Raw genomic sequence first — 14888 nt, 5'->3', positions numbered from 1 at the left:
ATTCATGCGCTCGTATTGTAGAAGTCTGTGCACGTTATTAATGTAATGTGGCTTTATCATTATTTTCATTCATTTGCATTCTTGGGGGGCACAAAAGACACAACACGCATGCTTTTGCATGTTTCAAAGAAGAGATTGTGTGCTTTTAGCAAACAATGTACACTAGTTTATCATCGAACAGGTAGATGGAAAAAAAACACCTGGGGCCTAAAACACCTGATGAACCATGAGAATATTCCTTGAAACGATGACTGATTGACAAATAGACTCGACGTGCATTGTTCAGAATAATTCATCGGGTATTTTCTGCCAATGGAATCAGATTAACATTATTAACAAGCCACTTAGTTTTTCGTCCCTTAAATCCACGAGATCCCTGTTTTGTCTCCTTAAAACCACCCCCACCCAGCCGGTCATGCATAAATCCTCTTCTTTTGACCCAACTATCCCACTCCCTTTTCAACTAATGCACTCTTAAGACAGTCAGCTTGGACACATGCAGGTTATGGTGATGACCTGGGCCAAATCTGGGCTGATTTTGGGCCAGAATCGGCGTATGAAATTTACGAAACTCCAGTTACTCCAGACCCAGATTTTGCCCTCGATGGGCACAGACAGTAACTGAAAAACCGTACCCCTCCCCTTCGTCAGAGCTCCCTCCTCTAGAAGATACAGGAGGTCAATGGCTGGCTTGGGAGGCCAAGGGGCAAGACTGCTTAAGTTTCATCAATGGTAAGGTGTCCTCCTTATTTGCTATCCTGATGATGATTGACTACCAGTGGACTGGAAGTTAAACCAACAAGGAGCAGCACTTTTGAATACAGAAGAGGCTGGAGATTGTCTACAGTTTGCCTACGACCACATTCATCCTCAAGAGCGGTCCTTTTCCAGAATCCCAGCCGATCATTAACCATGGCTGCCTAATTAAATTTGACAGGATATATATGTGTATATACATTGGTACCTCTACTTATGAAATTAATTGGTTGTGGAAGAAATTTCTTAAGTAGAACATTTGTAAATAGAGACGCATTTTCCATGTAAATGCCCTAATTTGTTCAAAGCCCTCCACCCCAAAAAAAATCAAGTCAGGTCATTAGACAACTTAATGTCAAATGCGCTGTATGTGCAACATAAAGTACAGATGAAATGTCTTCTCTCTCAACAAGACAACAAGAGGAGCCGCTGCGGGTGCCCGCGCCACCACCAAAAGAACAGTTAACATAAAATGACAAAATAATACAACACAACACAGAAGACACACAGACAGTCGTGCAACCTCACCACTTTTCCCGCATACACTTTGTTGTTTGAAACAGTTATAGATGAAAGAGGAGTGAATGAAAGTGTCTTTTTCACCAGTGGATCAAAGACATCATGCTGAAAATGTGCACATGTATGCTACAAGCTAAGTTTGAAAGCAACAAGAAGCTGTCGCGTCCATTAACAAAAAGAGATTGGCTCTCATCTGCTGTCCCAAGTAAATCCGCTTCAATTCCAAGCCGCGACTCCCACTTCCACATACGCATCAGTGTGTGCGTGTGCGTGTGCGTGTGCGTGTGTGTGTATATCAGTGGCGATTGCTCTCGGACTGCAAGGAAAGCTCAGCTTCCCCTAAAATGTCAAAGAATAAGTGATCAAATATATAAATGTAAATTTCATTGCGTGTACATGTCATTTACAAAATATGCGCTACAACATGATCAACTTTTGTTCCGAATTAGCTTCTTATTACTGGTTACGACGTTACTCCCTTCTCATTCATTGCCGCAGCTTCGCTGTACTTTAAACGGTGGACGCTGAACGTCCACTGAGCGCCTCGAGAGTTCAGGGTAGGTTGTCCCAATGCGTTGAACGGAGACAAGTCATTGGATACAAGCTGTTTTTTGTCCCGCCCACGGACACTCGGCGTCTCTGGGATTGGATGGCAGTGGGCAGGTACCGGACGCTCAGTTTTTCTGCATCAGATTGGATGATCTGTCTGAGCCTGTGTTCCAGTTTGATTGACATCGAAATGAGCAAACTTGTTTCACCAACCTTTTAGTGTAGGCATCCGTGTGAGCAATTTTTCAATTCACATTCTGTTCTGAGTTGAGCTGGAGACTTATTCTAATCATTTTAACGACACTCTGTGTTAAAATCGACGAGCGACAGATTCATCTTTTATTTCTGGTGTGTTTTATTGTCGTTGCTTGTGTTCACAGAGTGACTTATGTCACCCCAGTTAAATCCCTGGAGAAGATTCCTTGTTGGTATGACAGGGTCACAGATAATTTTCTTGAAAAGGAGCGGAAAGTAGAATTCACATATAAATAAATTTTATGATATAGCCCGAAATTGAGCTTCCCCTCCTTGACAGACCAGCATCCGCCACTGTTGTGTGTGTATATATGTGTGTGTGTGTATGTATGTGTATGTATATATATATATATATATATATATATATATATATATAAAAATATATATATAGCTCACAAACAGTTAGGGATATTTGGCTTTCAGGTGAAATTTATGGAAAATGCAAACATTTCCTGCTACAGTGATATTGTATCATGAAATTAGAACATTTAAGTAGACCGATGCACTTGTGATTTTCTCATCTCAAGCAATTCATTGAAACAAAAGTTAACAACAATGGCGGGTACACCACCACAAAAAATGTCAACATCTCATTAACTCGTCATGCCCTTGAGCGTTACATTTTGATGACGACGTGTCATGCTGTTGACAAGTGGACTTATTATTTGCTGAGGCATCCCACTCTTCTTGAAGGGTCATTGAGGTTCTGGGGTGTTGAGTTTTGAGCCTCTAGACGGCGACTCTGCGGATCCCACAGGTTTGCAATACGATTTAAGTCTGACGAAAGTGCAATTGCCATTCCATTTGCGGTCTACCAGCCTCCAACAGCCATTCCCTGATGATGGGACCTCGATGAGCTGGAGCATTGTCATCCATGAAGATGAAATTAGGCCTGTCTAAGGGCACAATCACTGGATTAATAATGTTAGTCAGGTAGTAGGTGCTTGTCACAAGGTGTAGGGCAGCTCTGTACCGACTGGATGCACCTGCCCACACTGTGACATCACCACCACCTAAAGCTTGTCTGGTAACAACAGTGGCTGATGCATAGTACTCTCCTTGATGTCTCTGACATCGTAGGCGGCCGTCATTTCTGCTCAACATGACTCGATTTTCATCAGAGAACAGCACTGAGGCTCACTCGTCCATCCAGTGGAAATGATCCCTGGCCCTTGCAAGATGCTTGCAGGTCATCTAGCACGCAGACCATAGTGATGCAAATGCGTTCGAATGGCCTGACGTGACACTTGGGTGCCTCTTACCTCCCTTAAACGTGCCTGGAATGGAGTAGCATTCATCATCCGGTTTCTCAGGCCATTGTTCACAACGTAGTGGCCCAACAACGTCCACTTGTACATCTTTCTGTGACTCTTCCAGTGTCTCTGCATCTCTGTTGCAACCTTAACCCATCGTAGGGCACATATTAAAAAACAAACTCAATAAATAAACACCATTTACAATCATGTTCACACCCAAAGGACAATATTGAGTCTTCAAGTAACTTAACATTTTCAGCTCCGGCCTCCCTGTGTGCAGTTTGCATTTTCTCTCCGGGCCCGCATAGATTTTCTCCGGGTACTCCGGTTTCCTCCCACATTCCAAAAATTTGCATTGCAAACCGATTGAACACTCTAAATTGTCCCTAGGTGAGAGCGTCGTGGATGGTTGTTTGTCTATGTGTGCCCTACGATTGTATGGCAATCGGTTCAGGGTTTCCCCACCTACTGCCCGAAGACAGCTGGGATAAGCTCCAGCACCCTTGTGAGGCTAAAGCGGATCGGAAAATGGATGGAAGTAACTGTTAGGTTTATGACGCTAAGAATACATCAGGAACAGGAACACTCAGGAGGCAGGCATGGTTGTCTTTCTTGCAAGAGAGAGCGTGCTAAAACATGTCTCGGTTCACAATCTCGGAGCAGCTATCCAGCTGGCTCTGCCATGTAAACCGTTACAGGTTCCAGGGCAACTCTGAAGAGACTGCGTTTGTCTCCTTGCATTCATTGGAAGGATGTCCCTGTTACACGATCTTCTAATGTGTGTGGGCAGTATTTGCGAATTCCACAACAGTTTCAGTAGAGGAGACTTTCAATAAGAACACACAGTTCATTCCTGAGGTGATCAGACAGCTCCTGCTGAAGGTCGGTGGTCCGCGAACACAGCTTTGAATGTCCTTCACATTGTGTCCTGGGGTTGATGTTATCTTCTCACAAGCAACAGTTAATTTGTTCAGAAGCTGTTTACTTAACAAAAGGATGTTGACTTAAAAGCCAGAACAGCAGGCTGAGCTCTCCCGGGTTGACAAGTCTCCCAATATCAACCTACACCATTGTAAATGAGGTATTTTTTATTTTTATTTTTATTCCAAGATGGCGCCCGAGTAGGCAGCCTTCGGCAAGTGCTCTTCAAGAGCCTTGCTTTTTTGTTCTTTTTTGCTGTTTTTGTCTTTTGTTTTGTCACATGTTGTTTGTTGTTTCATTGTGTGGACCTGACACGACATTCGTCAAAGGAGCAGTATCTGTGCTTGGTGGTTGCGCCTTCTCGGCAGCACGCCTGTACCAGCACAGATTTTGATTGGGAGGAATGTCGGCGCCATTGACTGTCGGTGCTGGACAGACCTGGGGCGCTTGTGTTTTTTGCGCCAGTAATGAGCAGCATTTTTCACAACCCCGATTTGTTCAGTGGCTATGTCAGCGCTGTTGGACAGTTGGCGTTGGTGCGGCTGGATGGATGGCCGCTGAAGTTCAGGATGAAGAGAGAGGAGCGTTGGCGAAGGGCGCCGATGCGTATTTGGAACCGTGAGTCGCCGCTTGGAATTGAAATGGATTTCCATGGGACAGGAGAAGTGAACCAATCTCTTTTTTCGTCAATGGATGCTACAGCTTCTTGTTGACTTTGAAACTTAGCTTGTAGCCGACGTGTGCACATTTTGAGCATGACGTCTCTGATCCACTGGTTAAAGGACACGTTGATCCTCTCCTCTTTCATCTCAAACTGCTTCAAACAACAAAGCGTGTGACGGAAAAGTGGTTAGGACTGCACGACTGTCCGTGTTTTATGTTATGTGTTGTGTTTATTATTTTACTTTATGTTACCTGTTTTGTAAAGCACTTTGTTCCAGCTGCCGCTGTTGTGAAAGCGCTATATAAATCAGCATGTATTGTATTGTATTGTATTGTATTGTATTTGCGAGGTCGTATGGATTCATGCCACTCTAAAAAGATCAAAGCACATTTTCCAAACCCATCACGGATGTGGGTTGTTTATTTATTTTATTTTTGTACATACATTTGGAACCTCTTCTAAAAGCTTGTTTTATGTTGCCCTTGACTTGAAACGCAGGCTGTCTTGGGAAATATCTCAATGAGCTCGCTCTCTGCAACCAGTCATATGAATTCATTTTAACGCCGACTCGTATGCGTCATAATAACTCATGAACTGAATTATTCATCACAACCACTAACTTGTTTATTTTTGTACTTATATCATGTAAATAACAATAAACATACTTTTTCTTTCACATTAACTGCAAAAGTTAAGCGTAGTTGCAAATGTTAAGCCGACATTTTCCCCTCTTCCCTATTACTGATTGCAACCAACAATTATGATGAGTAAATATGCTCATTCCGAGTCATTCAAATATCTGTGTCCCCCACTTGTTTTTGTGTGTGTTTCAGTGGAGAATGGGGAACACTGCGATTTTACCGTGTTGCGCAACATGTTAATCAGGTAAGAGTTGCGGCCACTCCACTTCACTGCTTAAAGTAAATTTTCCCTTCAAGACGAAGCCATTTTATAGTCTCACACAAACTTCTCAACAAGCTCAGAAAAGCACGTGCCCAAATGTTTGAGAGTAAGTCAAACATGTCGAGTCCAGTTGTCTTTGATTCAGCTCTTGTTGCACAACACTAACCTGAATCACTGTGAAACTTCATGGAATACAACTTTGCTCCCCCAACCCTTTGTCCATCAACAGGACCCACATGCAGGATCTGAAGGATGTCACCAACAACGTTCACTATGAGAATTACCGCAGTAAGAAACTTGCCGCTGTCACCTGTAATGGAGTGGATAACACCAAGACCAAGGGACAACTTACTAAGTAGGCGCCATCACTTTTCTCAGACTAAAACATTGCTGATTGATGTGCCCACATAAGGTTATCATTTGTTAATGATATGCCACATTGTAAATGACCCAGGCACTGTCCCGCTTGCTTTCTCCCTATGTACACTTAACTGTTCGTAAAAGACACGGGCAGCTTATAATTACTACGACCATTGCGATTGGTGTGAAACTTCATATGACTGCGCACACACCCGCATGAGTGTCGCGTGAACAGGATCGTGCATAGATGGGGGATATATATACACGTCAATAGTTAGATAATAGGTAGGTAGAGAATATCAAGGTTATATTTCAGTATATTCTCCAGTATGTACCTACCGACATAAACATCTCTCACTTTCCATGTGAGAGAGTGCAAGAAGAGAGAGAGAGACAGAGACAGAAGGGGTGTTCACACGGCAAGATTTGGTCCGGGGTTGCCCCAGTAGAGCGTTCACACGTGCAAATTAGCTGCGGCGTAGCCTCGGAAAAAGGCAAATTTGATCCACCTCAGGGAGGTGGTTTAAAAATTTTCTCCGGAGCAAATGCCCGTTTGCGAAGCAGCACCGATGTAAATTTGCACGTGTGAACGCAACTGGGTTAAATTTGCTCCAGAGCAAATGCTTGTGAAGAGTACGTATGGCGAGAATGGGTTGCTTTCGTCCTCTGTCGGACTTCCGTAATGTGTTTGTTTAATAACGACACAAGACCTGGCTGGTAACATCTTTCCTTTTGTAGGAGACTGGACTGTCTCGGAGTTGTTTATTCCTCTGTTGTTTGTTCACAACCCCCGCCACCCATATAATTTATTTTGTGATTTCCTCTCTTGATTTTCTGTTTGGCGCATTAGTGTTTGCTTTTCTGAGTGTCATTGAAGTCATCGTTGATTTACGTTTTCTTTGGCTTTCACTCTCGAGCAGAAGGCACAGAGACCGAGAAGGCGAAGGACGTGCCGGTCCAGTAGTCGCTTGAGTTGTGTATATACAGTACGTTTTAAAAAGAACAAACACGACAGCTGGTTTGTTTTCTGTCGTTTTGCTCCGCTGCAGAAACTGCCGTGTGAACGTAAGTGGGGCTGCGCCGACGCTGTCACGCTCAGCGGCTTTGTACGTGTGAACGCTCCACACAATTTGCTGCGGTGCAAAATATATCGCAACAAAATACATCGGTGCAGCGTCGGAGCAAATGTGTGCCGTGTGAACACCCGTAGAGAGATCACATAATTTAAAGGCACAAGATGCCAATATATTCCTGTGTGTGTGCATTCACATAATTCTCTCAAAATCACTTTATTTCTTTACCTTTCCTTCTTTTATGTTTGTATAAAGTATACACTTACAATACAGTCCTGTTTTCATTTGTTGTGTGGTTCTTTGTGTTAAGAACTGATTAATGGGATGTCCACTCATTTCTATGGGAAGGGTTGATTTGAGATACAGATCATATAATATGCATGCATGGAGATACAACAAGTTCATCTCAGAAATCAAGGCACCACTGTTCATGCCATTTTTTCCTGTTTACTGTAGATATGAATATTCTATATGTGTGTAGACCAGAAATAAAGTCCCTTATTGATATGCGCAACTGAATGTCAACTAACGCAACTTTTAAATTAAAAATGACCGATCTTATTTTGAACAGGAGTCCCTTGGCACAGATGGAAGAGGAGCGGAGGGAACATGTGATGAAAATGAAGAAGATGGAGGCGGAAATGGAACAAGTCTTTGAAATGAAGGTTAAGGAGAAGAAACAGAAACTGAAGGATTCAGAGGCTGAGGTACAAGTGTGTTTTTACACATCAGGCATCACCGACCTTTTTGAAAGTGAAAGCTACTTGGATCCTGACTAAGGCGAAGGGCTGCCAGTGTGATACACACTTCTAAAATGAGAAATTTGCCCACAGGCACCACATTGGTGACCGCTGCAATACATCTAGTGTTACCTGAATCTTATTTGATTTCCACATGTTCTGAGCCTGTTTGCGGTTTTATACCTGTAGCTGGAGCGACGTCACGAACAAATGAAAAGGAACTTGGAGGCACAGTACAAAGAGCTTGAGGAGAAAAGACGAGTGTTTGAAGATGAGAAGGCCAACTGGGAGGCTCAGCAGAGAATCCTTGAGCAGCAGAAATTGGATGCCTCTAAGTGAGTAACAGAAACCCACAAACAGGTTGAGCAAATGAAATGCCGCAGAATTTCTGTCGCTGAACACAATACAGTGAGGCGTCAACAAATCTAGTCATTGTGTATGTGGCGCAGACTCATGTTTCACATTGAAAAATATTCAATTTGGTCCAAGCTCGGTTGTGCAACAGATTTCTGATGGAAGAGGTGGTGGCGGCGTAATGTCAGAGTGAACATGAGCCGAAGATTTTGGCTATCCAGTGAAAACAATGCAGACAAAATGGAGAAAAAAAATAACCTTTCATCCCGAGCTCAGGGACATGACACAAGAGCGGTTGATGCGGTAAAAACAAGGCGTAGCGATGAATGTAAAGGTATAAGGTTGCTTGACATTGGTAGATGCCTCCGATTCGAGCATTTTGAACCCTGTAAATGTTCGCATACCACGCACTCTTCACGAGTATCACATTGTATTATGAGTGCAAGGATTTCTGTTGGAACAGTGACAAACGCATATTGCCAAGTTGTGATCTACTTTACGTCCAAACAAGCATGAAATTGTAGCAGGCTACTGTATTTTCTGCGCTATAAGGCAACGGTACGCTGACATGACGGAATGTATTTCCATACTTATTCGTCATGTCTTTATCGTAGTATTTTGTTATTGATGATACTAGTGTAGCCTGTACTACCGGAGACAAATTCCTTGTGTTTTCTACATGGCCAATAAAGATGATTCTGGTTCAGATTCACCAAAGGGCACACAAACCTCGTGCGCTCACATTCACAAGGGGTTAAATGTCCTTTAAAAGGCTTGCTTGTCTCCTTCTTCCTTTGTTTTGTCAGTAGTTAACTACCGTATGCTTTTGGTCTTAGCTTCGTTTCATTACGGCTGCGCAAAGCTCACAAGGTAGTTGTCTGTTTGAGTGTGTGTTGGTGAATGATTAGTGTCGGGCAGAACCCTTTTAGGTTACAATTGGTTCCTGCTTGTAATCACCAATCGATGGCAACTCAATGGCGAACATAAAGAGAGTTTCAGGCTCTTTATATTAGTTTTCAAAAATGTAGTGTGCATTGAAATTCATTCTTTCAATTTCAGTGACTCCCCAGCTCAAGAAAACCGGCAGCTCAACAAAATCAAGCGTCAGTTGATGACACAAATGTTTTGAGAGCAGCTCTAAAACAACAATTAGTAACTTTAGAGATGGCTTTAGGAATCAAAGTATGGAAGTTACCCCAGAAGATGCAAAATCAGTCATGAGCAGAAAGACTAGAAAGGCTAGGCTGGAATTTGCCATTAAGCAAAGGAAAGCCGAAGCAATTTTGTAAGGGGGAAAAAAATCTGTCAAACTACGTCTATGTAAAACCAATCCACGGGCAAGACATCGAGAAGGCACCTTCTTTTTGATTGACCTGTGAGCACGCATTCAGTCATTAACGCAGTATTCGGATTGAATTACTTTGATCGGATTTAGTTCATGAACATGCACAGTCCAGACCACACAGGACCTGCTTCACGAGGCAATTTCAAATTTCAACGGGGATTTATTTGAGAAGTACAGGTAGGAGCTGTGGATTGTGGCCCTTTTCTAGTCCACCTTTCTTGTTTCCTCAACTAGGACCATGGAGAAGAACAAGAAGAAAGGGAAAATCTTTTGAAGAACTGACGTCGCTCCTCTTAAGTACCAGCTGTGGCCCGAAAATGCTTTTTTTCCCCTTTTTTTTCTCTCTCTCTGTCTCTCTCTCTCTCTCTCTAATACACACACACACACGCACGCACACTGTTCCTAATATACTTTGTCATTTCAAATTGAGCATGTTTACCATATACACAGCCACACAAAATGTTTCTAATTAGCATCTGTGATTTCAATGTGTTTGTAAACCTGTGTTCCCCCTTATTTGTCCTGACAAAGAGGGGAAGCCCGAGTTCCTCTGAGCTGCAGTCTAGCGTTAACGCATGGTGAGGACCATCCATTTATACATTTGTACTTAGTGTTATGTTAGTCTTGTGTTCTCGATATTCTTGGATTCCACTCTACTACACTCTTTGTAACTGAATAGATGCTCGAGCACTAATTATCTTTGGGAGGATCTTGGGAGAATGCTTGTTGTATCTATAATGATGAAAAAAATATTGGACAGCCTTTCGTTTAAAAAAAAATTGAGAGCGAGAGAGACACTGTGAAGCATCTTGAAGCACTGCAGTTTGCTTTTTTTCCCCTCAGTTTGGACAAAAATGTGACATTTTCAAACAATTTGGAATGATGTCAAACTGTAACATGAGTGTTACTAATGCATTTCTTAAATGCTACAAATGAAATCAAGTGACTCGGGACAACAAAAAAAGTTAATTTGTGGGGGGCGAGCACCATTAGAAACTAGGCATTGAACAGAAGCCAATTCCTTTTCTAAAACATGTCTGAAGTCGTGTCGTCCGATAAAAGAGGAAGAACTCGACAACCATCAGCGTCTCAAAATGTCATCCATTTGAGACCTTGTCGGTGGGTTTCATGTTTCTTGTCCGAGTTTGCTTTTGGTAACCATCACTGAGTAAACAGACGTGCTCATAAATCACAACACCTGCATTTGTTTCTTTCTTCCCAATGGCGAAAACTATTCAAACTGCAAGCCGTCTGCGAGGTGAAATCATGTTTACCAAAGAATTTAAGAAGAAGAAAAATGGAATTACTCCCCACCCCTTTGCAACATTCTATGCTTTTACATGATTAGGTCTATAGCTTTTTGTGTTTGAGTAAATTGTGTGTTTGAAGGTGTCGACAGAGCTCAAAGAGGGGCCAGAAGGATCTGGAACGGCAGTCAGTTTTCCTTGCGGTGTGTGTTTGCTAGTTGAACTGAAGATATTATGCAAAAGCCTCATCGGTGTCTATATAGAGAATACAGATGACAGTGATTACTAAAAGAGGGTGGGAGGGGGGGGCGTTTTATATTGTGATGTAACTGATGAGTGTTGAACCAGAGTTTGGCAGGCGTTTCCCCTTGTGGTAAAATAACAAAACTGGACAAGTCGCAAAGAATTCCTTCAAGTTTTCCTCCTTCTTGTACTCCAAAGTTAAAAAAAAAAAAAAAGTTTGAGAAGTGTAAAATAGCCTTCCAACAGATAGAATATAAAAATGCTTCCACGTTAACCAACAAAGGCGTGCTTGTCTATAGAATATTGTAAGTTCAGGGCAGAGGACAACACTTTGAACCTTTACTATTTCTTACCCAGAGTTGTCATGGTTTATTTTCTTACGACAGTGAATATGATGCATCTGGAGGAAGGACAGCTTGCGCGTCGTTTTTTTTTAGCCTCCTATGAATCCCATTATCTTAATCCAGACTGCATGAAAGTGTTGTTCTCGGTGCATTCAAACCAGATGCTAAAGGGACGAACCCGATAGCTTTGCATTTTGCTTCTAGCTGCTATAGATAACATATATCGTGTATGTTTTGTGGAGGCCGTTCAGTTGTCTCTTCTTTTTTTGTGACGTTTGTTTTCAAGATATTTTTTTATGCCAGAAATAACCACTGAACATGTTAATTTTCAGTCAGTGAAGAACTAATTGTAATACGGTTGTAACACATTTGAATTCAGCAATTCCAAGACCTCTCTATGATGACTGATTTTCACAAAAGTTGATATTTCTGTTGATTCTCTAAATGTTACAATTTGCTGGCTCTTCTGGTTACTGCATTTTTAAAAAACTTTTTGTTTGTTTTCTCCTAGCTTGTTTTATCTGGTCTGTCTTACTGTACATTGACAATATTAAAATTGACAAAGGTTTTAACCCCTACTCGTCCACCGTATTGTTTTTGAACAACCTTTAAAATGTATCTCACAGCGTGTTTTAATGCCCTCATTTGTAGTGTATAGATACATAGATCTATTTCAAACAAGTTTGTTGGATCAGGAATTTGTTTTGCTACGTTACTGCCGATGTTGACAAAATACTCATTAAATTCAGTTGCTATTTCTGCAGTTTTTTCCAAAATAGAATTTTTGCCTTTGATAAAATACTCTGGATAATCAATTTTTTAGGACTATTTCTGATTACTTGGTTTAACCATATTTCTTGTGTGTTACCTTTATTGTGTTCTAATAGTGCATGATAATGATCTCTTTTACTGGTTCTTATAATATTTACTAGTTTATTTTTACAGGTCTTATATTTTTTTCTGCTTCTTCAGTTCTCAATTTTAAAAACAATGTATATAATTATCCAACAAGAGACATGGGATCTTCGCAGGCCTTAAATACATGGCTGAATCATGATGATCACATCAGACACCTGCTGGAGAAACAAAAGAACAGGATCGTTACATTGAAATGCATGGATTCACATATATTCATCTTCCGTACCGCTTGATCCCCACGAGGGTCGCGGGGGGTACTGGAGCCTATCCCACCTGTCTCCGGGCAGTAGGCGGGGGACACCCTGAATCGGTTGCCAGCCAATCGCAGGGCACACAGAGACGAACAACCATCCGCGCTCACACTGACACCTAGGGACAATTTAGAGCAGGGGTGTCCAAACTTTTTGCCAAGGGGGCCAGATTTTATGTGGTAAAATGTCGGGGGGCCGACCTTGGCTGACATTCTTTACATTGAACAACAATATTGTTCAACAAATTTTAGTAAGCCAGTCTGTTTCACATTTCCATTTTTATTTTAAGTTCAACAATCTTAAGAATTTCTTTTGGTTCATTTGAAACAGGTATATCACATGCAACTGCTTATTCACTTGACTTTTTCTTAAACGGAAGTCTCCTGAGTGCAAATTGATTGATTTGAAACATAAAATGTATCACCATGACTTTTCAATAGTCACAAAACCTTTGACTCGAACAACAGGGAAATGAACAAGCAATACACATATCCACAACTGCAAGGATTCATTTGAAATATGACATATCAGTCAATATAAACACGGAGTGATGTCTTGTTAACTCGTGAGTGATGCCCTCTAGTGTCTAAATTCTATTATTCATTTAGTGACTGCTTTTACTCATTTAGCCACTAGAGGGAAGCAGTACTCTATGAAACATCACTCACCAGTCTACGAGACCTCAGTCAATGCAACACGTGTTCCATTGCGCCCAACCTGCGGGCCAGACGGCACTGATTTTATGACAGGGGCCGAGGGCCGGATGAAATTCGACCGCGGGCCGGATTTGGCCCCCGGGCCGGACTTTGGACATGCCTGATTTAGAGTGTTCAATCAGCCTGCCACGCATGTTTTTGGAATGTGGGAGGAAACCGGAGCACCCGGGGAAAACCCACACAGGCCCGGGGAGAACATGCAAACTCCACACAGGGAGGCCGGAGCTGGAATCGAACCCGGTACCTCTGCACTGTGAAGCCGACGTGCTAACCACTGGACTACCGGGCCGCCTGGATTCACATATACTGTACTGTAATTCTATTTCCGACCTGCCTTATCCTCCACAAGGGTCGCAGGGGGGTGCTGGAGCCTATCTCAGCCGTCTTCGGGCAGTAGGAGAGGGGGGTGTACACCCTGAACCGGTTGCCATGCAATTGCAGGGCACACACAGAGGAACAACTAGCCCTCTTTGGGCAGTAGGGGGCTGGGGGAGGGGGTCATGTTAATGATTTTCCTCAATTATTTAGGAAACAGATCAACATCAATATGCAACACTATATTTCTTTAAATCTCGGCCAGTTTTTACAATTTCATCTGATGACGTCTGCAACATTCCTAGAAAATTATAATGTCCCATTACTGATGAGCTATTTTTAGGACAGACCCATGAGCTATTTGTGTTGTCTTTGTGGGGTTATCTGGGCCAGTTGGCACCACGTTGCTGTGGGTGGGCTGTTCACTTAATCACAAACGAGGTGTGTGCATGTATTGTTCCGCCCCAAAAACAGAACGCTGACGTCTGTCGGAGGTACAATCAATATCGATGAAATGTTAATTAAACAAAATCTACCGCCATGAATTTTTAAATATATGAATAATGATTGTCGAATATAAGAGGGCTGATCAACACTGCACAGCACACCCGTCCTTGGTCAAAAGTCCTAATAATCATAGTTCACTAACTGGCCACAGTTTCAATAATAATATCAGATGAAAATAACATACATTTTTGTGACTTTTAGAAAATATCGAATTCGTTTTGGAAATTATCGACTGCGTTGCCTTGCTTAGCAACCATAATTCCGATTCGTTATATTATCTCGTATAGAGTGCTTGGTAACCAATAAAACACCAGGGACATTCTGGAGTGATTAGGTTGCCAACCAATGGTATTACTGTTACTGCCTGAGCGACCAACCCCTCGTGTGCTGTGGGGGAAGGGATCGATGCTATTGACTGGATGGACGGCAACGCCATCTTGAAAAGTGTTCTCCATTGCCAACTATTTCACGTTGGCCACATCTAGTCAGTTTTAAATGTTTGGTTTCTCCGTCACATTTTATATGTATTTGTGTTTGGAACCGATTATTGCTTTTGGACAATTGGAAAGATATTCAAGCTGGAGACTCGCCGGTCTCAAATTTGTTGGTAGGTACTCTGGCTACAGGACCGACTTGTCAGCAGTGTCTACAG

The 14888-nt window shown here is 42.2% G+C and overlaps 2 protein-coding genes across 10 annotated transcripts in view; both read left to right on the top strand.

The window, feature by feature from the left end:
- The window catches only part of LOC127597692 (septin-7-like), a 50743-nt gene extending 38636 nt beyond the window's left edge, over positions 1–12107 (top strand). For all 3 annotated transcript variants that reach the window (XM_052060925.1, XM_052060924.1, XM_052060923.1), the window contains exons 9-13: positions 5754–5805; positions 6053–6178; positions 7828–7963; positions 8186–8331; positions 9930–12107. In XM_052060925.1, coding sequence (XP_051916885.1) covers positions 5754–5805; positions 6053–6178; positions 7828–7963; positions 8186–8331; positions 9930–9969 — 500 coding nt within the window. In that variant the 3' untranslated portion in view covers positions 9970–12107. The remainder of the gene's footprint in view (positions 1–5753; positions 5806–6052; positions 6179–7827; positions 7964–8185; positions 8332–9929) is intronic.
- Positions 12108–14627: 2520 nt separating this feature from the next.
- Positions 14628–14888, top strand: part of ppp6r3 (protein phosphatase 6, regulatory subunit 3) — an 83985-nt gene continuing 83724 nt past the window's right edge. For all 7 annotated transcript variants that reach the window (XM_052060846.1, XM_052060849.1, XM_052060848.1 and 4 more), the window contains exon 1: positions 14628–14843. The gene's annotated coding sequence lies outside the window, so the exon portion shown is untranslated. The remainder of the gene's footprint in view (positions 14844–14888) is intronic.

The sequence above is a fragment of the Hippocampus zosterae genome, chromosome 3 (assembly GCF_025434085.1).
Source record: "Hippocampus zosterae strain Florida chromosome 3, ASM2543408v3, whole genome shotgun sequence".
Taxonomy (NCBI): Eukaryota; Metazoa; Chordata; class Actinopteri; order Syngnathiformes; family Syngnathidae; genus Hippocampus; species Hippocampus zosterae.
The sequence above is the reverse complement of the archived record's forward strand: the minus strand, read 5'-3'. Positions and strand labels throughout refer to the sequence as shown.